General features: G+C 52.7%; 11 protein-coding genes across 11 annotated transcripts; 5 read left to right on the forward strand and 6 right to left on the reverse strand.

Annotated features, from left to right (window-relative positions):
- Nucleotides 1-127: 127 nt before the first annotated feature.
- Nucleotides 128-502, forward strand: GLOTRDRAFT_127043 (HSP20-like chaperone; the record flags this gene model as incomplete). The annotated part of the gene is made up of 2 exons (XM_007865504.1): nucleotides 128-346; nucleotides 404-502. The coding sequence occupies 2 exons, from the start codon at nucleotides 128-130 to the stop codon at nucleotides 500-502; spliced, it is 318 nt and encodes a 105-aa protein (XP_007863695.1).
- A 7-nt stretch (nucleotides 503-509) lies between these two features.
- Nucleotides 510-2,245, reverse strand: GLOTRDRAFT_114933 (Rad1-domain-containing protein; the record flags this gene model as incomplete). Its single annotated transcript, XM_007865505.1, has 10 exons — nucleotides 510-731; nucleotides 787-943; nucleotides 1,016-1,080; nucleotides 1,149-1,295; nucleotides 1,352-1,373; nucleotides 1,433-1,525; nucleotides 1,582-1,915; nucleotides 1,972-2,038; nucleotides 2,092-2,160; nucleotides 2,216-2,245. The coding sequence occupies 10 exons, from the start codon at nucleotides 2,243-2,245 to the stop codon at nucleotides 705-707; spliced, it is 1,011 nt and encodes a 336-aa protein (XP_007863696.1). The 3' UTR covers nucleotides 510-704.
- A 186-nt stretch (nucleotides 2,246-2,431) lies between these two features.
- On the forward strand, nucleotides 2,432-4,038 carry GLOTRDRAFT_137236 (PLC-like phosphodiesterase; the record flags this gene model as incomplete). Its single annotated transcript, XM_007865506.1, has 4 exons — nucleotides 2,432-2,740; nucleotides 2,801-2,919; nucleotides 2,969-3,490; nucleotides 3,544-4,038. The coding sequence occupies 4 exons, from the start codon at nucleotides 2,432-2,434 to the stop codon at nucleotides 3,965-3,967; spliced, it is 1,374 nt and encodes a 457-aa protein (XP_007863697.1). The 3' UTR covers nucleotides 3,968-4,038.
- A 245-nt stretch (nucleotides 4,039-4,283) lies between these two features.
- Nucleotides 4,284-5,292, forward strand: GLOTRDRAFT_35746 (uncharacterized protein; the record flags this gene model as incomplete). The annotated part of the gene is made up of 5 exons (XM_007864662.1): nucleotides 4,284-4,374; nucleotides 4,430-4,656; nucleotides 4,781-4,876; nucleotides 4,931-4,976; nucleotides 5,033-5,292. The coding sequence occupies 5 exons, from the start codon at nucleotides 4,284-4,286 to the stop codon at nucleotides 5,290-5,292; spliced, it is 720 nt and encodes a 239-aa protein (XP_007862853.1).
- A 707-nt stretch (nucleotides 5,293-5,999) lies between these two features.
- GLOTRDRAFT_127047 (uncharacterized protein) lies at nucleotides 6,000-6,591 on the reverse strand (the record flags this gene model as incomplete). The annotated part of the gene is made up of 5 exons (XM_007865507.1): nucleotides 6,000-6,031; nucleotides 6,081-6,293; nucleotides 6,351-6,395; nucleotides 6,451-6,462; nucleotides 6,513-6,591. 5 exons carry the CDS (start codon nucleotides 6,589-6,591, stop codon nucleotides 6,000-6,002), a joined length of 381 nt encoding a protein of 126 aa, XP_007863698.1.
- A 5,095-nt stretch (nucleotides 6,592-11,686) lies between these two features.
- GLOTRDRAFT_91929 (uncharacterized protein) lies at nucleotides 11,687-13,234 on the forward strand (the record flags this gene model as incomplete). The annotated part of the gene is made up of 1 exon (XM_007865508.1): nucleotides 11,687-13,234. The coding sequence occupies one exon, from the start codon at nucleotides 11,687-11,689 to the stop codon at nucleotides 13,232-13,234; it is 1,548 nt and encodes a 515-aa protein (XP_007863699.1).
- A 227-nt stretch (nucleotides 13,235-13,461) lies between these two features.
- Nucleotides 13,462-14,276, reverse strand: GLOTRDRAFT_127048 (uncharacterized protein; the record flags this gene model as incomplete). Its single annotated transcript, XM_007865509.1, has 7 exons — nucleotides 13,462-13,517; nucleotides 13,568-13,675; nucleotides 13,729-13,833; nucleotides 13,885-13,947; nucleotides 14,001-14,069; nucleotides 14,122-14,145; nucleotides 14,204-14,276. 7 exons carry the CDS (start codon nucleotides 14,274-14,276, stop codon nucleotides 13,462-13,464), a joined length of 498 nt encoding a protein of 165 aa, XP_007863700.1.
- Nucleotides 14,277-16,305: 2,029 nt separating this feature from the next.
- On the reverse strand, nucleotides 16,306-18,406 carry GLOTRDRAFT_73054 (tryptophanyl-tRNA synthetase). Its single transcript, XM_007865510.1, has 8 exons — nucleotides 18,147-18,406; nucleotides 17,796-18,092; nucleotides 17,627-17,746; nucleotides 17,528-17,574; nucleotides 17,245-17,467; nucleotides 16,734-17,172; nucleotides 16,594-16,680; nucleotides 16,306-16,539 (listed from the first exon to the last, which is right to left on the reverse strand). The coding sequence occupies exons 1-8, from the start codon at nucleotides 18,254-18,256 to the stop codon at nucleotides 16,420-16,422; spliced, it is 1,443 nt and encodes a 480-aa protein (XP_007863701.1). The 5' UTR covers nucleotides 18,257-18,406; the 3' UTR covers nucleotides 16,306-16,419.
- An 85-nt stretch (nucleotides 18,407-18,491) lies between these two features.
- Nucleotides 18,492-20,102, reverse strand: GLOTRDRAFT_114937 (uncharacterized protein; the record flags this gene model as incomplete). Its single annotated transcript, XM_007865511.1, has 6 exons — nucleotides 18,492-18,813; nucleotides 18,864-19,211; nucleotides 19,267-19,377; nucleotides 19,430-19,568; nucleotides 19,628-19,708; nucleotides 19,759-20,102. The coding sequence occupies 6 exons, from the start codon at nucleotides 20,100-20,102 to the stop codon at nucleotides 18,658-18,660; spliced, it is 1,179 nt and encodes a 392-aa protein (XP_007863702.1). The 3' UTR covers nucleotides 18,492-18,657.
- Nucleotides 20,103-20,291: 189 nt separating this feature from the next.
- GLOTRDRAFT_104432 (nuclear transport factor 2) lies at nucleotides 20,292-20,904 on the forward strand (the record flags this gene model as incomplete). Its single annotated transcript, XM_007865512.1, has 5 exons — nucleotides 20,292-20,381; nucleotides 20,454-20,525; nucleotides 20,591-20,695; nucleotides 20,747-20,820; nucleotides 20,868-20,904. 5 exons carry the CDS (start codon nucleotides 20,292-20,294, stop codon nucleotides 20,902-20,904), a joined length of 378 nt encoding a protein of 125 aa, XP_007863703.1.
- Nucleotides 20,905-21,291: 387 nt separating this feature from the next.
- GLOTRDRAFT_35315 (uncharacterized protein) lies at nucleotides 21,292-23,972 on the reverse strand (the record flags this gene model as incomplete). The annotated part of the gene is made up of 12 exons (XM_007864629.1): nucleotides 21,292-21,527; nucleotides 21,578-21,644; nucleotides 21,707-21,916; nucleotides 21,969-22,023; nucleotides 22,082-22,191; nucleotides 22,250-22,399; nucleotides 22,454-22,786; nucleotides 22,843-23,062; nucleotides 23,111-23,534; nucleotides 23,605-23,656; nucleotides 23,708-23,767; nucleotides 23,826-23,972. The coding sequence occupies 12 exons, from the start codon at nucleotides 23,970-23,972 to the stop codon at nucleotides 21,292-21,294; spliced, it is 2,064 nt and encodes a 687-aa protein (XP_007862820.1).
- Nucleotides 23,973-24,425: the final 453 nt, after the last annotated feature.

Consider the following 24,425-nt stretch of genomic DNA (forward strand, 5'->3'; position numbering starts at 1 on the left):
ACCACTGGAAATAACCAAGTGCAGCGCCGGAGCACTGACAATGGATCACGTCTGTTGAGACCAAGGTAAGTACTACGATGCTCCTTCCGCGTCGATGACACGGATGCTAACATATCCCTTGTACAGGATGGACGTACACGAAGACAATCAGAATAACCTGGTGACGGCTACCTTCGAGCTCCCGGGTCTCAAGAAAGAAGACGTCAACATCGACGTGCAGAACAACCAGCTGAGCGTCTCCGGGGAGACCAAGATCTCGTCGGAGCGTGACGAGAATGGATACGCCGTCCGCGAGCGGCGGTACGGCAAGTTCTCGAGGACGCTCCCGCTTCCTCAGGGTATCAAGGTTAGTAGATTTTGTCCAAGTCTTGTGATTCGAGCATCGTACTGACTGTTTCTTCAGCCCGAGGAGATCAAGGCATCGTTGGAGAACGGCGTCTTGACTGTCACCTTCCCTAGGACCGCACCTGAGGCGGCCCCGAAGAAGATCACTATCTCATGAAGTCGCCGGTGTCGAGCCAATGAAGCCTGTAATGCACTTTATACCCGCAACGAATGTATTATATACCTCTGCACTATAAATTCGTGACCTTTAAATTTTCTTCGTTATTGCATTACGCGTGCACGGAATACGACATCGACGACCCGTAAGGGCACATGTGAATGATAAGATCGACGGTAATCTCTCATGTCATACTCGTGCATCATACTTGATCGTCTAGCGGTAGACACTGTGCTCCACGACATGAGCAACAGTTGAAGAGACGGAGGTCTGATGCTACTCACTCGGAACTCCACAAACAAAATCCCGTCGTCATCCCGTCCCCTTCCCGAGGGCATCATGAACTGCATACTGAGCGTTCCAAAATCGTCCGTTCGCATAGAGGTCTTGAGGGACGCCTGCAGTGCCCGCGTAGATTTTGCAATGTGGGAGAAACGGTACCTGGGGTTAGTAGAGTTGAAGGAAGGTATTAAAAAATCGCCAGGCGGCGGGCAAGGCAAATAAGAAACGCACGTGAATTTGACGGGTTGGGTGCATATGAACGTTTCAAGGACCTCGCGGTCGTTCGGGTAATCCATCTATGCAGTCCGTGTATTTAATCAGGGTTTCCAGTGTTTCCTTTGCAGACTGTATAGGGACGACGAACCTCGGTGCTTCCGAACATGCCTTCCGCCAGGATGCGAAAAAGGGGTGTGCGGGATGCGTTGTTCCCTTGCGGAGCAGGTGTACAGACGAAGGTGAGCTTCTCGCAGGATGGATCGAGCTCAGAAAGGGCATCTCGGAGCCATGAGGACTACATTTTCCGGTCGATTTCATTTTCATAACGACTATACCATGAGGGGTGCGTACCTTCAGTATGATGTGCATATTTCTTGCATACCCAGTAAGCATTCAGCAGGGGAACATCCAAATCATGGAGGAAGTACAAACACTGTGTTTTGAGCAAATTCGATCTCCACGGGTCCCTCCGGGTCGAAGGTGGTGAGCTCACATGTTGCTGTAGGACCGGAAGAGCTCTCTGCCCTACTCAAGATTGTGTGAATGGAGAAATCAGACAATACAGAAGTCGAAGCACAAACAGGATGAGTGTCAGAGGATGGCCAGGCCCGGCATATGACATCCTCATGCCCGTGCCGCCCGTGTTGGCAGTGAAATACTTGTCCAAAGGACCATGCCTATTATTCTCGTCGCTATCGCCATCATGATCATTTCTCCGCTGTTTCTTGGATTTTGAATTTGACGACAGCGACGCAGTCCCTGCCGTCCCGAATATGTTCAGACATTCGAGGAGCGTGTTCAAACGTATCTCAAATCCGAGGGCAGGGGCCGAATCGGAGTCTTGGGAAGCGGGAAGAAATCCTTCGTCATTGTACTGGTATTCGTCAAAGACGTGATCCGATACAAAGGCGGTACCTGTGATACAGTGCTAGTCAGAGACGTCGGGCTACGGGCCAATGAAGTGAACTAACCGGTTATTGTCTTCCCTTCCTGAACAGAAACGTTGAAACCGTTACTTGCGAGGTAGATGGTTGCTCTCTATACACAGATCTATCGTAGAAGCGAATCACATCCGGCGTATGAGAACGTACGTTCGAGAAACTAACGCCGCGCAGGAGAGCTGCGAAGTAGCGCACGTCGTGGGACGATGCGCTCAGCACCTGTAGCACTGATTCATGTTCATCACAGTGCAATATCTGCGCGTGCATCACCCACCGGTTTCGGGGGCTGTGATGGAGCGGACATCTGCTGCGCACAGCGCCGGCCAGTGCGAACTGCTTGCAATTGTGGAACGCGTCTGAACCACTTTACGCGTCACGTCACAATCACGGTCAAGCGATGGCGTGAGGCGTCACGCTGCCAAATGTATCCGGCTTGGTGGCGCTGCGTCGGCTTGTCTATGGGCTGCACAACGTTCACCTCGACGACGACATGCATGCGACTGTAACGAATCTGACCGACGATACCATTTTTTACGAGACTAGCGGCGGGAGGGCTAATGCAGAACGGCTCTCCATTGGGCCTTCGTCATCTACGACCGTGGCAAAGCTAGGGTCCAGCTTCAGGCTTCACCTGGGACGCCGTCCGTCTTCTAACTCTACGGAAGACGCCGTTTATCGAGAGGACAAGGCATTGCTCCGGGACTCCTCGTTCGTTATCAAAACTAGATGGACGACTGGGCGGTCCTGGAAAGTAATAAATTTACCGGAAGAGTGCCCATGGCGCATATATCAGATCCGAGTAAGTGTATCTCATCGTGTGTTGGTGACTTCGATTGACAGTTCTGTTTGCTTGTGATAGGTGTCTAGACGACAGAAGCAGGTCGTCATTCTCCCCAAGCGTGATTTGTCGTCGTTCTTGTCCGAATTACCGGACACACTCCCTCTTTCATCTGTACTCCTGCCCGGTACGCATGACACGTGGGTGATATATCGCAACGACATCAACAATGCGCTGACGTCTGCATAGAATGGCTTTCTACGGGTGGCCAGTATCTCAATGCCAATTCATGGAGACTCCCTTACCCGTCCAGCTACAGTCAGGTATTCGGGTATTGGACATACGTCTGTCCGTGATAAAGGGCCGGCTAATCGCGTACCACGGATTATCACCGCAACATGCTCCCTTCCAGCATATATTATCTACTGTTCACGCATTCCTATCAGCCCCTGCAACGTGCCGTGAGACCCTCGTCATGTCGATCAAACAGGAGGACTTCCATGTCACCTCACCGGCAACTTTCTCGAAATGTGTTCATTATGAGATCACGAACGGACCTGGTGGACGAGATATGTGGTTCCTCGAGAACAGGGTTCCTACCTTAGGCGAAGTGAGAGGTAGGGTGGTCATGTTCAGCCGGTTTGGCAGGGATGGGGCTGGCTGGGAGGGCGGTACCAAAGGGCTGGGAATACACCCGACGAATTGGCCCGACAGCGAGAAGCTGGGGTTCACCTGGCCTTGCAAAAATACCCTGGTCAGGACCCATGACTGGTATGATGCCCTCCCTTTGACCGTTGTTTCACGGTCTGACCGACTTTCGACAGGTACGCGATACCCTCGTTCTTGTCTATACCGGAAAAGGTCGAACTATCCACCAAGGTCCTCTTGCCGCCGGAGGACGATTCGCCGATCCCGACACTCACGATTACATATTTCTCCGCGGCTTCACCTCTCGCACTGCCGCCCACCATTGCTCGAGGGTTCGGCTGGCCCAGCATAGGCTTGGGGATTGAAGGCGTCAACTCCAGAGTGGGCAGGTGGGTGCTCGATATGCTGAGTCAGGATTCAAGGGACCAGAGGCGTGAAGACCTGGAGAAGAGTCACCAGCGGAGCAGCACGGACGGCCCGAGGATTAGAGGATGGGCGTTGATGGACTTCTACACTGACCCCGTCGAACATGGGGTGGTGCCCTTGTTAGTGGAGTGTAACTATAGAGGAAGAAAGAAAGGGGACGAGGGCTGGATGTAATCATATTTCTGTAGTGTACGTAGTTTCGTCTGTCGGGCACTGTATCATATCATACTCTCTTTCATTTACCGCCGGCTAGAGTTACCTCGGCCTTTTTTCGGCTTTCGTCTCTGCACGCCTCCCTTTGACACGGGTCTTTCTGAGTTCCTCTGCCATGCACCGTCCATACGGCGTGTTACATGCTGCACAAATACGCAATACGATATGCATATCGTTACGATGACTGATGCTTTATCGATTTCATCCGAGTCAAGCTAAAGCCGGTGATCGCTGCGGGTATCGCGACTACCACTTGTAGTACCCATCTACATCTGACATGGCTCCTTCGGATAGCGACAATAGGGCTATAGCTGTATATTGCGCGTCGTCTCTCGGAGCACAGAAAGCTTACCAAGATGCGGCAATATGTACGTCAATTTACGCACCTCTACCCAGTCATAGCATTGCTAACGCCGTCCATAGCCGTAGGACGGGCGTTAGCTGCAGCGAAGAGACCGCTCGTATACGGCGGGGGATCGAAGGGCATCATGGGTATTGTGTCCGGAGCCGTTCTGGAAGGAGGAGGGCAGGTCACGGGCGTGGTTCCGCAGGCTATGGTTGCTGCAGGTGGGGAGGGGGAGAAGAGTACCAAGGGCGACCCAAAAGACCATGCTGTGTACATTCTACTGGACGAGAGAGGAAGGGAGGATGTACGTCGTAGTGCTGCTGCTCTCGTACAGGAGCTGACCATAGATTGCATCGTCGATGAATATAGGTGGACACGGTGAGGATTTACACGGGGTGTATCTTAGGTTGTTATTCATTCTCCTCTAGGTCATTGTAGGTTCCATGCATGAACGTAAAGTCGAGATGGCCAAGCGTGCTGCGGGCTTTGTGGCTTTGCCCGGTGGTTTCGGTACCTTTGAGGAGGTCAGTAGATGCGTGAGGTCTCTCTTGTTGTCGGTGCTAATCATCTCCATACAGGTATTGGAAGTTGCGACATGGACGCAGCTGGGGATCCACAATAAGCGTGTGTTGCTTTCATTCGCGTGGGCCTAGAGGAGGCGGACTCTGACGACTCAGTAGCTGTCGTATGCCTAAATGTCCTGTCATACTGGGAGCCGCTACGAGCCCTGGTAAAGAACGGTGTTCAGGCAGGCTTTATCCAAGAGAAGAACGAATCATTGATCATTTTCGTCGACGGCCCTGCCGATCATGCAGAACACGAATCGTTCGATTGGGGAAAGGCCGCCTTAGAAGCCGTAGAAGGATGGGATAGAGAGGACGTACGGGGTATGTATGACTGGAACAGAGCTGGGAACGGCGATTCGTTCAAGGTCGCGTAGGGTTTGCCGATATTCCGGAAGTACGTCTTTCGACCGTAAATGGATACTAGGGTTCGGATGCCTCTACGACGACGCGGCCCAATCGGCCGCGAGGCCGGAAGAATCCTGAGATGTCATTCCGCATCTTTCTGCAGGAGGTGAGGGTTACCGGGTAATAGTACAATGCAATCACGCGTTGGGGCACATGCTACTATTCTTGCCCGGCCAGCGTCTTAACATGAAACCAGAACAGGTGAGTGCACTAATTCCACTATTGTTATATCAACAGTCATTCTGGTCTACACGCGATACATGTTTGTGAAGTGCATACAGGCTAGCTGGAAACAAATACAGAATAAATAAAACAAAGGTTCCTGACGACGATAGCTACAGATTATATGAAGAGCTAAAAATTGCAAATCTCGAAAGCGCCGATGAATGTGACGATTATCAACGAGGTAATCGAAGTGTTCAAGCGGTCGAGAAGGTAAAGAATGTGAATGTATAAGGCAAGGATAGAGTCCGTGTATCCGTGTATACGCTAACACTGATTATAGTCAAGATAAGCTCCAGGCCCACTGCTCACAGTGAGTCAGATTACAGGTCTTCGGAAAGTTTGAAGAGCAAGCGGTGTGTTTCTTTATCCAAATTATAGTGAATGGCCTTGTTTCTCGGAGAAGATTCTTGCGGACGAGCAATAAATATATAAATTAAGGGAGCTTCGAGGTTTAGTAAGGCGCCAATATCTCGAAGGGACGTGCTGGATATCCGTTAGTAATTGCTTTCACTCAAAGGGAATGATCACTCACTCCCGCCGCTTGGAGTAGGAATGTTGGACGCTTCATGTTGATTGTCTGTTCTCGTCTGCGTGTAGGAGGGTGACGCCGTGTGAGAATGTGTCCCGGTGTGAGAGGGCCCTTGCGAGTGCGAGTGCGCATGACCGGCATGTGAGCTATGAGAGCCGGAAATTGTGGCATCGAGAGAAGCTTGTACAGTGCTCGTGGTGGACTCGGAGACATCAACTGGAAAACCGGGACCTTAGTGCCTCTGGGATGTCATCCAAGTATGGATATGCGTACCTGAGGAACTTAGGATGTCAACAGCCCTTCCCCACCATTCAGGATCTGTATTTATATTAATGTCAGAACTGCTGACAACGCGAGGCAGGATCCACTATACCAGGCGGGGTGACTACAGGTGGGGTTAGCAGGGATGCGAAGTGCTAGACCGACTCTACTCACTCCGTGCTTTCAGCGGCGCCGCCATCACTTGGAAGGCGACAATAAGGAAGATAATGACGAGGGAGAAACAGTGCTTCATTTTGATTAATTTGAGTTAGGTTGACTAGAGATGATTAAGCTGAAGATGTGGATGGGTAGAGCTTGTCTGAGTGAGTAGGTTCCTTTGCCCCCTCCTTTTATACCCAAGACCCCAGCGGCGATGCCTCATGTGAGTCATAGTGATATGCACTGCTACACCTGCAGTTCACTGACTACGTCCGCGGAGTCAGATGGTGACAGGCTGGTTGACTGTGCCATCAGACCGTCATCCCTAGCAAGCGTGGGTTCAGATCTCAGGCGCTGCGAAGGCTCCAGTCCAGCGATCATTCTCGTCAGATCTCATCTTCAGGCAGTCCTCCGTTGCGTCTCAGGCCTCTTATAGCATCCGTATATAGGCCGCGGGTCTGTGGCACTATCCTGATTTGCGACGAATACTTGTGTGTCAAGCTACTAGCTCTTAAGTTCACTCGAGTTGTTATACTGGACTATTTGCGACACATGTCCGCTCCGAAGCAACTACCCTCACTGTCAGAGGTTTAAACCTGAGGATTGACAGTATATGCGGTCAACAGCAATAGTACTGAATGCGGGAATGCATAACTACCGAGAGGTTGTGCGTGGTGCGTACGTGGTCAAGATTAGATCTAATACTGATTAGTTTGTTACAGTGCATGTCCCTTAGCACAGCTTTGGCAGTTGCAAGAGCTCGCAGCTTCGGCACGGTTACGGTCAGACTGTTGACATTTCGGTGCCGCAGACGGATCAACGGATCAGTTGAGGGCATGGACGGGTATGTTGGTCTCAATCTGCAGCGCGCAATCACTGAGGAGTTAACATCATGGTTATTTTGACCTGCCTGAGCGGGCCTATTGCGTCGGGCGCATCTTCAGATTTCCGTAACATACGTCGCACATACAACCACTTCAGTGTTTCCTGGGCTGAATATTCAATCAAATGTGATACGACGACACGCTGTTCTGGCATCTGCCATGCGGCGCAATTACAACACCAGCCTGGTCTATGCTATGCATTATCTGCGCTGCGTCTCCGCTCCAAATATAGGTCGCTATAGAGCCACATGTACGTATCGTTCCAAAAGCAGTGCATTCTCAAGCCTTCACCGACCACCCCCCTCCCCGCCCGCCAGTTAAAGCGAAGACGTTCGCAGTACGAACACGTATATAACGTGTCGTATCCGTCTTCGCCGCATCTATACTGCGCCTACGCGTAGACACCTGTGCTCCTGTCAATGCCTTCAAATACATCGGGCTGTTCGTCCCAGTACGTGCACCGCAGGATGCTGTGGTAGCAGCTATGGGCTGCCTCTGACAAGACCTGCGCATTGAATGCCAAGTGCCTAATAGTGCCGTTCAAATTCACTTGTCCCATCCGAGTTGACCCAGTGCCACCGTCTCAGGACCAAACAAATGCACCAATTCCAGTGCTAGTGCTTAGTCTAAGTGCTATGCAGCTAGTTGAAAGATATTATTAGACATCCCTACTAAAGGTTCGTCAATGTTGCAATGTAGCCGGGATTCATATATCTTGGGTTCATGGCGTCTGCACAGGGGAATCTCCAGACCTGACTAGCAATCCGTGAAACCCCTTGATGCGGTGAGCCAAAAACGGATCGCTGGCCTTCGCTTGTCCCATTAAACAAGCTGTGAGCACTACCATGATGCATATATGTGATCCCGATGAGGGCGTTTTCCATTGACTCCTCGAAATAGACGGGTCTTGTCTAGAACTGTGCCACACCGACCCCAGGAGCGAGTCACAGAAGGAGGAAAAAAATATCATCATATCGCTTTTGAAATGCCACGAATATTCCCGCTACCGTAGGTAGTGGGTCTTGGACCCCCCGGCCGTTCGCAGGTTTCCTGCGATCGTTTCAAGATCTACGCGATCTATTTGACACTATTTGGCTCTTAACCGTATATGGTGGACGGCAGGACCGGCACATGGCTTTGGACCAATCAAAGATGGGGTCCTCAAAGGACCCCGATCGTAGAACCACGTGGCATCTCTCTTTCCATCTTTAGCCAAGGTGGCGGATGCTGGTCAAGGGACTCAAGAGAACAGACATGACCTAGCTTGGGGCGTTGGAGATGCGGCCTCCAGGTGAAAGCAGCATACTTCAATGTCAGCTGTTTTACATAAATGACTTGTATACTCAGAACCTGAGGGAGGAGTGAGTGGACATCTCTTCAAATCGTTGAGGTGAATGCTCATTCGGAAATCATGGCTGGAACACAACTGCTTTCGCAAAATAAATATATTAGTATATGATGCTGCTCAGGATGTCAAGTTTTCAGCTTGCTACCAAATCTTATTCCGCTGGCTTTACGCGATTCCTGCCTTATTAGGCAGGTGAGGCTCGGCGGTTCCCGGGTATTCCCACGCCTCGCGCGATGCGTCGACGCGTCGCCTTTCCTCCTCGTTCCCCGGCGGCTGCACCTCCTCGGGGATGTTTTGGCCCTCCTGTAGTATATAGAAGTTGTTGTATACTATACAAATGCGTGAATCTATTGGTAAAATACTCAAAAATTGTTCTCCCTGGTCAGTTTAGCTCCCAAGGGTCAGAAAGCGCTTCCGCGAGTGCTTAAGCACTCAATTTACCGCATAAGTGCTCAAAAGCACGGCCTAAGCGCCGTAAAGCATTTATGCCGCTGGATTTACGCCGATTTACAGGATTTACAGGCACGTGATGTGTGGATTTACGAGCGCGTCACGCCAAGGGGCGGACACCGGGAGATGCCGAGACCACATGCAGGGGGAGGGGGGGGACCTCGGAGCCCTTAACTGAGATTTATTATCAGTTAAGCGCCCAGCCATCTGGGGTAAGGGAGCTAACGGGTAGGTATCTGGCACACCATTGGGTACTTTTGAGTAACCTAAATGCCTTTCTGAAGTATCCCAGAGAAAAGCGGTGAGAAAGAATGACCCCTGGTAGCGATCTTCAGAAAAACATATGAATTGTGACCGAAGTAGATGTGACACCCCCTGTGACAAAGTAACCCTAACCCTTGCTTGCTATGCGACATACCTTCCCTTTATGTACCGTGAGACTGTCCCACGGGGGGAGGGGAGGTCCCCTGGAGACCATTAACTGAGATTTGTGGCATGTGGTCTAAAATTTTATTTCTGTCCGCCCCTTGCGTCACGCCCATCCGTACAATCACATCAAGCCGCCGCCGCTTCGCGCGGCGTTCCCGAGCGCTTCTCCCCATCAAACCCCGGGAACTTTGGCGCCCTTGTCGGGATACTCACTTGGGGACCCCAGGACGCGTGGCGTGTAATTAGGACGCGTCTGACGCGTCGAGGACCTACGTGCTCCTGGTCGAATAGTATTATTTCTCGTATTTAGAGCTTTTGTATCTATTCAGAATAATATGTACAGTATCCCCCTTGTATCTACTATGTATCTGACACTACCCGGGACCTTTTAATGCAGCGGGACTGAGAATTTTCGCGCTGTACTTGCTATCCCGTGCCATTAGCCACCGTTGACCCTGGGTCACGGCGGGGTCGATTTACGTAGATTTACACAACTTCTTGTAAACTAAGCCAAATATCTGTACTTATCTATGTCTACGGTAGCGGGCTCTGCCGCTCGCACTGGGGAGACGCAACGCCTGCCAACGGCGCGAGTCGCTTAGTAAGCAGATTGTGGCTGAAGACTGGCACAAGTGCGCCTTGACCCAACTCGCTGTGTAATGACATCGGAGAGTGATTAGAATTTCTTGTAGGATGATATAATGGTTTTTTGGGATACAGAGGATGTGTAATGGCATCTTTTCCCTTTTACATAAGGATGTACATCATAGCTTTCCTATTCCCTCAATTCCCATGCTCAACCACCCATTGATTGTGCTTGCAATGCTCAACAGATTACCTTGTGAGATCCCATATACATCATGAAAGGTGTATATTTATTTTATTCAGCTGACTTGAGGCAGACTTAACCAATTAGCATGTATGACTCGGGATGGTACACTTCTTGTTATGGCTGTAGGCAGAGATATTATGCTTCAGTACACCCAAATATCTGCAAGGGAAGGGAACCATATCAAGAATGCTATATATGAAGTCTGAGAGAAGCTGTGCAGTCTTTAGTGCATTGGAGAGCGGAAAGGCGACCTCCAGTGTGACACCAGAACGCGGTTGTCACACACGTCACTCAGCCAGACGCGCTGATTTCAGGCGCGTTGTGACTCAAATGCGCCACGCGCATGCAGCTCCCTAGAGTCATTTTTGGCTCTTGCGACAGTAGTACCAAATGTTCTGAAGACATATCTGGATGTATCGGAAAACTCGGATTCTTCGAAAATGCATCGTATCTTGGAACACTAGTCAAACAGATCTCTTTTTCACCCTATATGGAGGGAAAGAGGCAAAGTACCGGAAATCCAACATTTCCGATACATTTTAATCATCCTTCTGAGCATTTCTCTCAGCCATATCTTAGCCTGATTCTCGCAGTGTGAAGTGATCTACGTGTTCTCATTTTCGTGACACTCGCTATTAGGGAACAAACAAAGCCAAATAACTCGCCGCGCGACCCAGGATTGCGTCTCCCCACTCGCACGGCCCTACCGCCTTATTTCATGGCGTGCGGTGAGACTGGGCGATGCCACGTGCTGCCGAGGTCTCAGTAGCACTAGTCACGATGATTGCTCGAGTGGCACGATTTCTCAAATCGAGGTATGAAAGCTATTCAACAACCTTGGTAGCTGAGATCTTCCTGCTGCCTCCGCAATTGGAGGGGGCCGAATGGGAAGTAGAATATTCTCTGCCTGAGGACGTCAAGAGGAAGTGTGCGGCACTGCCCGGTATCACTTTATCGCGCGACCCCGGCGCCACCCGATTAGGGCGCCTCGCCTCTCAATTTATGCATGTCGTCGACTTCGTTCCGTACAGCACATGAGCCTTGAATCCGAGCCAGGCGACATTGAAATGGCTTTCGTGGACATCGCACTGCAAGGACGTGAATATCCATATTCTGATTCCCAGCCACATCGGTGGGAGTCGGGCCATAACCTGTGAATTGATTGTTCGAAGCTTCTCTTTCACTGATGTACTGACCAGGAATTCCACCATAAAAACCGCCTTTCAGGGACAATAAGAGCACCCAGATGAGTGCGGCCTATGAATCACGGGACGTCTGCTCATGCAGGAACAAGGAATCTCTCGTGCAACATAACGAATTAGCCACTATCAATCGCCTACCGGAGGAGCTACTGTGCGACATATTCCTCCGCACTCGCCCAGACGACGATGCTTGGGAACTACCCCTTCGTGTCTCACACGTGTGTTCTCACTGGCGTCTCGTCAGCCTGGGCTACCCTCTGCTTTGGAACCACGTGGACTTCGACTGTTTTGGTCCCGCCCTCATATCCGAACTCCTCTCTCGGACAAGAGGTACCACCCTCCATGTCCGGATTACGGACAAAAGCTTATGTCGACATGACGTGCCGTCCCTGCGCAACCTGTGGCCATCCACCATCTCAAATGCATGCTTTCTGTCTCTGATATGCCCACGCATGGCGCTGGACTCGGATCTGTTCAATTGGCTTGTCTCGACGCCAGCTCCCCGGCTGGAATGGCTACAAATAGACGGCAGTGGCCTGTGGCACATCCAGAGTATTAGTCCGGATCAATTCTTTGGCGGACTATCGCCGACGCTTCAGCAACTAGACGCCTTGAATCTTCCTTGGGCATTGCAACCCGGCTTTTGCAAGGGCTTGTCAAAACTAAACCTAGTCTCGGGTAACAATATGCACTCTACAACCCACGACGGCTTCAACATTATACAAGTGCTGCGTGACTGCCCCGATATAGAACAGTTGATATTACATGGACCTTATGATATGATAGGCCCCGACATGCCCGATATCTCCTGTCCGGTCAATCTACGACGGCTTCGGCAGTTAACTCTAAATCTTCAAGCTCACCTGCTCCTTTACGTCTTGCGTCACATCATAATTCCGCCGGGCAGCACCGTCAGAATTCAATCACGGGGGTTCCCCAGGTTTCCAGCAGCGTTAGCTGGCATTCCTCCCCATCTACCTTCCATAGGGCATATGGACGGCATAACAATTAGGATACGTTCCAACCCCTCGCGTTCTGACCTTTTCGCAAGAGAACTGAACATTAGCGGTACCACGATCTTTGGCGGCGAGCTCGGTATTGAACTTGACGATCAGTACTCAGGGTCGACTTTCCAAGGCAATATTGTGGATTCAATTCTTCGAACATACTCGTTCTCTGCCGTACGATGTCTGTGCATAGAGGGGGAACTCGCTGCGCCCTTGAGACGTATGGAGGCAGAGGACGTCGAGTCCGCGGTGAAGATTCTGCGACATGTTGTCAATTTGGAGGAATTGACGGTGCGCAGTATGTCAGACAGTTGCTCCAGACTCTGGGACGCCCTCGCGCGTGGGTGCCGGGATCGGCAGAGCCCTACGTTACCCGCTCTCAGCGTCCTCAAATTGCAGAGGTGTATCGTCACTCCGAGTTTAATGAAGTTCTTCTCGGCGTGGCCCTCAGTGAAGAACCTAAAGGTTCTGCAAATTGTATCTTGCATGAAGCAACGCATCATCTACAATGGGGATGTCATCGCGCAAATCCGGGAGCAACTGAGCTGGCTATCTCCTGGGACGGATATTCAGGTAGTAAACTGAAAGTGTATGTGCTCTTGCGACCTTCTCATGACTGATACTCATTCTAGTCGTTAGAACGCTCATCACGTCACCCCAATGTTTCTTGCAGAACAATACATCACCGTCAGAGGCACATATGTACCTGACATAGAAATAAGTTACGGTACACCCTGAAATCTATTCTCTAAGGAAGTCCAGCTCATGCGATAACAAATGTAAAGACAAGACACTAGAAATCGACCATCGCTCTAGTACGATGTTGCCGTCGCAGCACCTTCGGACCGTTTGCCCCACCAAGCGGTGTCTAACATAGACCCATTAGTCTCGGCTGTGGAAGATATCTCCATCACTTACCGAACGGCGAGGAGGACGTCGTGTTGGACACAATCGTTGTCTCCGCAGCACTGGTGGTCGTAGACGTGGTAGTAGGTGCGACGTCCCTCTTTCCCCACCAGTCAGTGTCTACCGCAGGACAGCCTTTAGTCTCCGCGGCAAATATCCATGCTCTCGCTTACCAAACGACAGGGTGGACCACGTGGCCGATACAGTCGTCATTTCTGCGACACTGGAGGTCGTTGTTGTCGTGGGCGTGTCAGCCCTCTTGCCCCACCATTCGGTATCTTGGGGATTATCTCAGACCAAGTCCGAGAACGACGTTACATGGTACGCACCTGGGCCGCTAATATGGGTCGCGACGCTGGACGTCGCTTGTGCTTTGCCCCACCAGGGCGCCTCTACTCTCTAGTGAGAACGGTACTTAACGGAGGCATCCTTCGGTTCCACTTACCGGCCGTGATGCTCGTGGTGCTCGTTTTACTGGTTGGATCGACCTGTCTCTTACCCCACCATTCGGTATCTACGGGATAATTAACCCGATAAATTGGCTATATACGCATCTGAGAGCTCACCTGGCGGGGTGATGATGGCTGTCGCTTTGTCAACCGGTCAGCAGGGTGTTCTGGGGGAATGGATTAGCTTCGAGATACGTACCAGAAGATTGAGCAGGGGCAGCGATGACGAACGTCAAGCTGACCAGCGCTGCAAGAGTGGCGAATGCTTGCATTGTTCAAGTGGTGATTTGTGGACTAGGATGTAGCTGTGGTGAGCCGTACTACCCACCTTCCCTCTCTTTATATCCTGGACGAGTATATGCCTTTGTTTGCCGCATCGTAGAAGAGATCATGGACTGGGCCTGTAGCTGTGTCAAATCTGGCCGTATGTTCCCGAGCAAACTCGATGCGTCTCACCTATCTTTGCTCCACACACCGCCTGTGCATCCATCTCGCGCCTCGCCGATGAGCTTCCAAGTGGCTTCGGCAGTGCCAGCTTGAGCGCTCAGTTCAAGAAATTCCGACTGGTCTCCAATAATCCCGAGCCGCTATCTCAGTTATTGTCTCCTCTCACTCATATCTCAACCTACCAAAGGCGTATGTGGGCGGCTAACGACGGCTTGGCAAGTGGTTATTGTGTATATCACTTTCGTTTCTCCAGCTCGACGCCAACAGAGACTTCCCGCGTCGTCTCTCTAAAAACTGCCCGCTGTCTCAATCCCGAAGGTAGGTGTCAAGGGGACAATACATTCTATCTGGTAAATTGTGATCTAACAGCTATGGGTACGGCACAGGCCTGATTATCGCGTGACAGGCGCGGGGACGTCAAGGCAATACGCCCTTCAAGTTCATAACCCGCGTTAGCTACTCTTGTACATCCATCTTTTCAAGTTGGATACCACCTCCATTAGCTGTCTTGACATTCAGCTGGCAAAAGAGGCCGGAACCTGCACTTCTTCAGGTCTCAGACCTCTTATTACTGATTGCACCAGGTTCTGGCCGGTGGTCTCGATGGTAGAGGCGAAGATGCAATATTCGTCGACAGGATACCGCGTTTCGATACAATCTGGAAGTCTGTACAGTGTCCGACTCTCGAGGAACATTCTGGCTGCGGAAGATACAGGCAGCTGATCGGCATTCTACTAGCACCATTGGCGTTGATCCGGCTCGACTGGTTTATTCAAGTTCCAATCAGTCTTGCAAAAGTAGCAGCGGTCCCAATGCGTCGCCGTAGGGCGAGGCCTCTCCTCAACTGCCAAATTGTCGGACACTCTAGGTTTCCATCATTGTATGGCCTCGCGCGGACGAACTACCTGTACGGAGTTATTGCTAGTCGCAGTAACCCGTCGATCCCAGACATATACACCGTCGTACGTGCTGCGCTGTTTAATTGCTGCCTGCCAAGATGGCCACAAGTTGCTTGCTGGGTTATGTGTGACGTGCCGATCCTCGTTGGAATATCAGGATGTCAAGCTGCCACTTAATCTATCTTATTCGTAATTAATCCCTTGATCTGCGATCGTGGTAAGGACATGAACGCCACGAAGGCGCACCCAAATGCTATTTCTAGCCACTTGGCATAAAATGGTATGTCTGACCTCAACAATAAATCCACGGGTGGGACATCAACGTTTCTATGTCGTTCTAAAGCCGCGATAACCTGATAAAGGCACGTCAATAAAGTCAAAGCGTCTGCAATGGATGCTGATGACCCTCATACCACGAGACTGAGGCTGGATGTTTCCTGAAACGGACTACAGACGAGGAATCCTGATCTAGATCGAGGACGACGCCCCGTCCCAACTTTACGAGAGCTGACCGGAACTCAGTACAAGTAGAAACCAGTCAAAAAGCCCGTGGTTACGTGCGGTGCTCAAGTTCTAGCCGTGGTAACCTATTGCCCAGTGATAGATACCATGTGGCTGGGTGCTATAGCCTACCCATAGGCGGAGTTTGTAGGTTCGCTGGCACGGGGAGGTCCGCGATGGGCAGACTTGACGAACTACAGCGGCACGCTCCATTGCGTGTGATGAACGCGTTTGTTCCTGTGATTGATTCAACTGATTGCCAGACATCAAATCCATTCTCGGCCCCGAAACCTGTGTTCTCTTGCATGAAACAGATGCCCACCATACAGACGTCATTGCATATTGATGTCCGCCAATCGCGTTAGACGTGGACTTCGTCACTGCTGGCACGCACCCAATTGGCATAGTAAGGGAAGCCCTAACCCTAGTGCCTCAGCGTATGTGTGACGCATTTGAATTGCTTCCAGCAGTGATGCCGTAGGCCATCCAGAGGATGCCACCGAAACTGCCGCGGCCAGCCATATATTCGCAATACTCTATACAGGACACCGCTCATCCCACGCACTAGTCAGTTCTCTGCCTTTGGTGGCTCTGCCGCGCTGGTTCTACACTTGCTCATGGTCGGAATGATCTTCCTCGTTGGGTCCATGAAACGCGAGATATCTTCCTCTGTGACCTGCGCTCGACGCTGTACGGACAGCGTCAATATAGTACACAGATCAGTCTGACCGAGGTGACGCACCTCTTGGAACCCCTTCACGAAGTCTTGTAGTACTTTGATGCACATAGCCTTGAGCTCACCGGTGAGCAGCCGGCCGGCGCGGTATTCCTAGGATTATACTCGGTTTAGAAGCGTCTGGAACGCACCACCTGTCCACTCACCGCTCCTATGCGCTCAAGCTCCTCATCGTCATCCAAGAAGAAACCCAGGTACTGATAACTAACGTCCACCTCCGTATCACCCCCCTTCTCACGGTGGATTTCCTCAGTCTCCCCTCCGCCTGAGAAGCCATGCCGATTGATCTTATTCTTAATCACGTTAACCGAGTCGCTCATGTATATCCCTGAGTTGGGGTCGGACGCGCTCATCTTGGTCTGCGGGCCCTGGAGCGCGGGGAAGAACTTGGAGTGGAGGAGCGTGGGTTTGGGGTACTTGAGCTTGACGGCGACGTCGCGCGTGAGGCGGAAGTACGGGTCCTGGTCGATTGCGCAGGGGATGAGGCACGGGATGTTGGAGGTCGTGCCGAAGATCTGGGGGAAGGAGTTGGAGAAGGAGGGCGCGGCCTGGATAGAGGCGAAGTGGATCTTGCCGATGTTGTCACTTAAGGGAGGGGGGTTTAGTTACCGGGGGTTGGAATAAAATTGGAAGTGAGCTGAGCTGAAGGGCACTTACGACTCCGTGAAACCAAAGGTGGCGCGGGCCTGGCTAAAGGTGATTTGCCGGGATATCTTGGAGATGTTCTTGTAGAATGCCCCACCGACGTAATCGTAGTCGCTGAAAATGAACGTCTTCTCCAGGTCAAAGCCGACAGCGATGATGTCCCTTGCATTCTCCCGTGCAAATTTGTATGTCTGTTCTGGCTTCAGCTCGTGCTTGAACAGGAATTTCTCATCATCTGGAGTGCGAGAACATCAGAGACCAGGAAAATACGAATCCAAGGCAAAGATAGACTGACCGGTGAGTTGTACAACTAGGGGAACATTGAAGACGTCTTGGAGCCACCTCCATCGTGTATGAGACTCCGTACCGAATCTATAGGTACTGCCACACTCACTTTGTGAAGGTAAAGGGTATCATATGCCCCAGGTGCATACTCCCGCTACTTGGACCCCGTCCAGTATACAAGAAGAACGGCTTCCCCTGTTCATACCGGTCCAAAATCTTATCAAACTCCCTACCCTCTCCTCAGCCTCCCCCTCGCCAGCAACAGTTAACGCACTCACCGATGACTGAAGAACATCCCCCGCCTGAGCAGGACGTGCGGGCGGTGGCCCGTGAGCCGCTCGAAGCGGTCGAGCAGCGCCTGGTCGACGCGCTTCGTGCCAAACTGCTCGATCAGCTTGTCGTAGTCGATCGCGAGCTGCTTGCCGTCACTCGAGACGGAGCCCTGGACGTCCCACGGCGTGACGACCTGGTCGTGTGCGGACGCCGGGTCGGCGGGCTTGATGGCGGGGGCGCTGGTGTCGGCATTGGGGGCGGGGGTGGATGCAGAGGTCGGGTCGGGCGTGGATGTTTTGGGTCTGGAGAACCGCGGGATGAGGTCGTCTGCCGATTTGAAGTATACGGGTACTCACCCGTCGAGGCTCACACCGCCTAGTTTCTGCACAACCGTCTCCACAGTAGCAGGTGCTGTCGAATCACCCGCAAGCTCATCAGGGACACCAGGGGGCGGTACCGCAGTCATTGTCAGCTAGTCGCGAATTGCTTTGTAAATCGTGTAGCAGTTTCAATCCTCTCTATGTTTTTGAACAGGACAACCAGAACCGACAGCAATAACCAAAAGGGAGTACTCCGGGATATCAGGAGAACAAGAGAGCGGAAGGAACCTTGCACCGTGTCTTCAGCCACAGCGCAGACTTCCGAGTCATTCATCAAAGCATCACGATAAGGTCAGATCACGCGTAGATCAGACGCGTCTACACAGGAACACAGAAATAAAACATACAGCTATATAACATATTTACATGCCAGCGTAGGGTAGAATAGGATAGTACACAATATGCAAACGCGAAAACCAAAGCAAGCAAACGGGGAGGAAATAAAGATACGCCAAACCGTCCGACCGAACCGTCCGAACGTCCACCCCTACTCGACGCTGCCTTCAAAGTCGTACTGCTCCCGCCCCTCCTCGGCCACGGAGGCGTCGACGTTGCGCAGGAGCGGGTCGAGCGAGGACAGCTCGTCCTTGATGCTGTTCCGCGCAAAGGTATCGAGCTCTTTCAGCAGCGTGGACGTGATTTTCTACGGCATCCCGTCAGCTACGCACCAGCAACCAAAGAGGAATCACTTGCTTTCAACTTGCCGTCGATCTTGAGCACGCTCTCCCCCAGTCCGGGCGTCCAGCTTGGCGGGGGGCTCCCGAGGCCGCCCAGCCCCGGCGTGCCGCCGAACGGACCCTGGCTGCCAGGCCCTCCGTGCGCGTTGGCGATGCCCCACAATCCGTTGTCCGGATCTGCTTCTGCCTGCTGCGAGAACAAGTACGACACGCCCGGGTGAGGGGACAGCGCGCCGAGAGGCCCAAGCATGTGCTGTGCGTTAGGGAAAGGCGAGGGCCCAAGGAAGCGGAGGATTTTATTGTATAGCTCGGAGAGGACGTCTAAGAGCGATAGGAGAGTTTGGTGGTAGTCGAGGGGGAACGGCTGTGAGGTGGGGAGTTAGTGGGGAAGACGAGGGCAGGGGAGATGAGGTACGGACCATGTGGGGGATCACTAGGTAAGAGTTGTCTGAGCTGTCAGAGTAGGATATCGCATAGTCGCTCACTGCGCCTGCCTGGCGCTTCGACATCCTCGATCTACTGAATAATCTCTGGAGAGAAAGCAGTCAACAGCCTGATCGGTTGAGCCGGCTCTCTACGTACCACCCTCGACTTTTCCTCGCCTTCCTTCATGTTCTCAAACTCATTTAACGTGTTTAACAGCCCGCGCAGGAGATCCTGGGGTTGCTGAATGTCGAACAGAGTAGACAGCGACATGCCTAGGATGGCAAAGCGGTATGTCCTGATCACCTGGGCAGCTTAAATCGCGCACAATACGAACGAGCACCGATGGAATCTCACCGCTTCTTCATCGCGGTGTTGTTGAACACGCGGTCGAGCTCTGCCCGCGACATCATGATGGTGTGGAACCAATGACTCCGCCTAGTTCCCCATGAGTATCGCAGCAAACCAAGAGTCACAGCCAGACGTACCCATCATGCACGTTGCGCATATAAGTCAGAGTGATTATGCGCTTCTGCAGCAAGTCTCGCAGGTACTCTACGGACGTGGCGGTCCCCAGCGCTGGACTTGCGCCTGCAGTGGGCACCGCGGAGGGTACCCCGTCCGACCCCATACTCTGCACATCCCACTCCCTCGTCACAGGCGTACTGGTCGTGGGTGTCCCCGTGTATGAGTGCCCCGCGTTCGAGAGGCTCGCGGTCGCGATGGGCGGCGGGGGGCCAGGCGGCGCGCCCTTGAACGACGCGAGGAGGTTCTGCGCTGACGATTTTCTGCGCATCGAGGGCCGCTGGGTGTCGACGGGGGCGGGGGCCATGCTCATGACCGGCGCAGCGAACGAAGCCATCGCTAACTACGCGAAGCGGGCGGCACGCGCACGCTCGATTCGGAAGGACCGAACCGCGCCCGACGACGCGTTGTGGCGTCGCCGATATCCTCTCGCTCATCCCGCCACCACCTTTTATTCCGCTTTTTATTTTCCTCGCTGCGCACGTCGACGTCCACGATGGCCGATATCAACAGCATCGCGAAGCAGTTCACCGAGTTCTACTACTCCACGTTCGACACGAACCGCGCCGGGCTGCAGTCTCTTTACGTGCGTCCTCCTTCGCAGCGATATCTGGGATCTGCCGCCTGACGAAAAGCAATCACGCTCGACTGTCCTTAGCGCGATGCCTCGATGCTCTCCTTTGAGGGCCAGCCCACCCAGGGCGCGGCTGCGATCGCAGAGAAATTGACCGTGAGTGCTGGTTTTTCGTCCAGGAATGCGATAAGATCGTGGCTGAACGCTGGTCGATTTCGCAGAGCCTGCCCTTTCAGAGAGTGCAGCATAAGATCACCACCCTCGATGCCCAGCCATCGTCGCCCACGATTGCCAGTCTCATCGTCAGCGTCACGGGTCTCCTACTGGTGCGTGTGGATCCTTGTATCACTTCCCATCAAGCATTCACGCGTCCGCAGGTCGACGACGGCGAGAATCCATTACAGTTCAGTCAGGTCTTCCAGCTGATACCGGAGGGAGGGAGCTACTACGTGTAAGCATGCACACTTGATTCATGTCTAGTCCTAAACGGTTCCCTAGCTTGAACGACATTTTCCGTCTCAATTACGGTGCATAACGAGGATCGTGACTGGCGATGGACGGTAAATAGAGCATGAGCAGTCCTATCCCTGTCAAACGTGCTTGTAATAGTGGAAAGACAGAGTTTGTATGTCTTGATGTAATGCGATTTTTGGTGGGAATTCTGGTGATATCACCTGCGATCGAAATCGATCTCCGAATACCTTCGAAGACCTGGGCGATGTCATAGAAGAAGGACATAGTGAAAGTGTTCCATGAGGATGAAGAAAGAAATATTACAGTACTACTATGCACAAGAGTGGAATAGCCAGAGCAGCCATAATCTAGAAACAACCTATCAAGCCAACGTCCCTCATACTCCCGCCACGATCCTAGAAAATCGTTTCCATCAGCAAGAGCATGAAACACGACCTCAGAAAAGCACTTACTCTTCCGCTTTATTCAATGCCTGTATCATCGACACGACCTCCTTCCTCCGGCTCACGACGAACTCCGACTCCTTCAGCAGCTCATCCAGCACCTCGGGCTTGTACAGCTCCTGTAGCAGCTCCCGCTGCAGGTTCTCCTTCGCAAAGTTCACGAGAGTCAGCGAAATCGCTTTTGGCACCATATCGATCATCTCCCGCTTCACGATGTTGTAGTACGAGTGGATCAGGAGCTCTGCGCCGTCATCAGCCAGCAAATCAACGACCAGGGGAAAAGGGACGCACTGATAACCTCCGTCTCCATAACCTCCCTATCGCTCAGCGCCGACTGCGGCCTGATCACTGGCGGTGGCTACAGCAGAGTCACTTCAGCACAACTGCCACCCACGAACCAACTAGACGGACTTCACTGACCGCTTCCATAGTCGCCGTCCCCTTCTTCTTCGTCTGCGCCGTCTTCCCGGCGAAGAACGACCCGAAGAAGCTCGGCTCCTCCTTCTTGGCATCTACGTCCAGGTCTTTGTTGTTGTTGATCTGCCCGGGCGCGAGCTTGCCAGTCTTGGGGTCGGCCTGCTGCGGTGGGGGCTTGTTGGCGTTTAGTCGCTCGTTGACGATGGCCATAGCCTGGTAGGCAGGCTTAGTGTGGGCGCACAAACTCAAGGAGAAACGGTCCTACCTTGTGACCATTGAGGAAGTCGGGATGGGTCGTGTTAATGTAGCATGCTTGCATACTGAGAAAGAATGTCAAATCAATATCACGTTCTCACCTCGGTTAACCTGGATACTCACGCAACCAGGTCAGATACGAGTTTCGTGGTGGGGTTCATGGCCTTCTTGAAGAAGTTGACCACTACAGAGTTGAACCGGTCCCGGAGAGCAGGATAACGCCGGAACGCTTGCTGTAACACATACTTAGTCAGTGGAATCGGCCAGAGATGAGTAGTACGAGACGCTAACAATCTTCTGCAGTAGTTGCCCCAGGATGCGGATCAGCTCATCGTACACGAGGGTACTGCACTTCAGACTGGGCTCCTCCAATCGCTTGATCTGCTGCTTCACAATGACCTCGAAAGCCGTTGTCCCAACGAAGAGGGCTGGTGTCGAACCCTACCAATCCCCAATCAGCCCAGAGCCACATTACCGCGCAAGCACTTCGCTCACCGACGAGTTATACAAGATCGTCCTGATATCCCCGTCCTTCACTTGGTCGAACGGATCTATGCTCTTCACGCCATTGTTGAACAGTTCGTGGAACACAAAACTAATCCTAGCGCCACCCGAGAGCTCGTTCAGCGACAAGTCATTCGTGTTACCGTCGATCGACGAGCGGAACTCGGAGGTGAATTCCGTAATGACGCTGAGGACGATGTTCCCCGAGTTCCCGTCGCCCGTCGGCCCCCCGAGCGACTGTAGTTCCGCGTTGTACTTGGATAGTTGTGACGATATGCGCGCCTTGATGTCCGGCAGCGTTGCACGGATGTGGTGCATCAGGATCTACGGCGCACCTTGATCAGCAGGGGTAATGCATCGGAGACTGGGATAAAATATACCATGTTCAGCTTGCGCGCCAGGAACGGCGTCCCGCAGTACTGCGCCTTGCCCTTGTACGACGGGTGGTTCTCGAAGAACTGGCGCTCGTACTCGAGCGCAGCTTGGATCGGCTTGTTCGCCTCAATATCGCGCTGCCCGCGGTTGACCACGGGCACGTACCCCAGGCGGAGCGGGATCACTCGGCCAGCGAGGATATCCACGACGTCCGTCCCGGCGTCCCTGCGCTTGGTCAGTGGATGAGATGAATGGCAAACAAGCCGGACTTACATCAAATCCACCTTCGTAAGCACACCGATCGTCCGCGTCCCCTCCGGATCCACCTCCCGCGCCAGCTTCAACCCATCCGAGTTCGCCAAGTCCGTGTTCGCCGCAGTCACCGCGAGGATGATACAGCTCGGCTTCGATATGTACTTGAGCAGCATCTCCCGGATCTGCTTCTCGATGTCGCGCGGCTGGTCGCCCACGGGGACCTTTGTCAGGCCGGGCAGGTCGACGAGCGTGAGCGTGAGGACGTTGGGCGAGAAGATGCGCAGGTTGATGGGGAGCGGGGAGATGCCTGCGTTCTTGCCCGTCTTCGCCTCGGTGTCGCGGACGATCTCCGCGCGGATCTTGTTGAAGTCGTAGAACTTTTCGCCGGGGAGGTGCAGGAATTCACCCCACTCGTCGGCGTTGGCGGCCTTGTCGCCGTCTGCTGCGCCGTTGGGGGCTGGCGCTGAGGAGCCAGTCAGTGAGGAAATGGAAAGGCCTAACGAGCGACTCACATGAGGTGCCATTCGTTTGTGCGGTAGCTGGGCGGTTGATGAGTTGTAGGACCTGTATATTCCATCAGGCATTGTAGGATGAAGTCATAATCCATTAACGTACGAGGGGTCGCCGCGTCACAATCCCCGTTCCACGGGGCAAGAAGTCTCGTCCGACGATGTTCTAGGTTGCAGACATACATCAGTATAGCAAAGCTAACAAAACACACCCTTGAACTCACCTCCAGCACACTACTCTTTCCACTACTCTGACTGCCCAGCACGCATATTTGCGGCAAGTCTATTGAGTTGGCCGACGAGCCCACCGCGGTAAAGACATCCTGTAGTTTGTTGATGACAGAGACCACCTCCGTTCCGAGATTCGCCATTTCGAAAGGTCAATTTACAGTCGTTCGGTAGGAAGAGGAGGGAGGGTATAAGCGTTGGAAGCAGCAGGCCAGGCGACTGCGACGCGTTTGCCCAAAGCGGGTCAAATAACAACTCCGCTCTCCGCAGCGAAATGCGACGCTGTGCTTGATCTCTTACTTCCACGTCTTTCTCTTGTTGTCCATCTTGCTGAGGTTAGTCTGGAGGGTTACTGCCGGGCTGAAGACTACAAAAGCGGGCTAGGAATATCTCCCAGTTGAATGCTCTAGTGTCTCCTGGTCTTGCTGCTATCTTGCAGCTATCCTGGGTGGTGTGGCGTCAAGCTGATATATCCCTTCTTCACCAAGGCTCTCAGCCAAACCAGCTGGTTGTATATCTTCGGATCTTAATTCTTCTGCTGAAGACTTTCGCGATCTCTGGATACTCTCTTGACCGGTTGTGCTCGCCGTGGCTTG

This window comes from Gloeophyllum trabeum (assembly GCF_000344685.1).
Source record: "Gloeophyllum trabeum ATCC 11539 unplaced genomic scaffold GLOTRscaffold_00003, whole genome shotgun sequence".
Taxonomy (NCBI): domain Eukaryota; kingdom Fungi; phylum Basidiomycota; class Agaricomycetes; order Gloeophyllales; family Gloeophyllaceae; genus Gloeophyllum; species Gloeophyllum trabeum.

Bases quoted from the DNA above. Each gene is read 5' to 3' on its own strand.
- GLOTRDRAFT_73054 (XM_007865510.1), bottom strand. From the start codon at position 18,256: ATGACTGCGGTACCGCCCCCTGGTGTCCCTGATGAGCTTGCGGGTGAT. The intron at 17,747-17,795 runs GTGAGTGCGTTA...AGGAGAGGGTAG, and splicing joins GGGATGTTCTTCAGTCATCG to GGAGTTTGATAAGATTTTGG. The intron at 17,468-17,527 runs GTCAGTCTATCT...CTCGCACTCCAG, and splicing joins CCTAGTTGTACAACTCACCG to ATGATGAGAAATTCCTGTTC.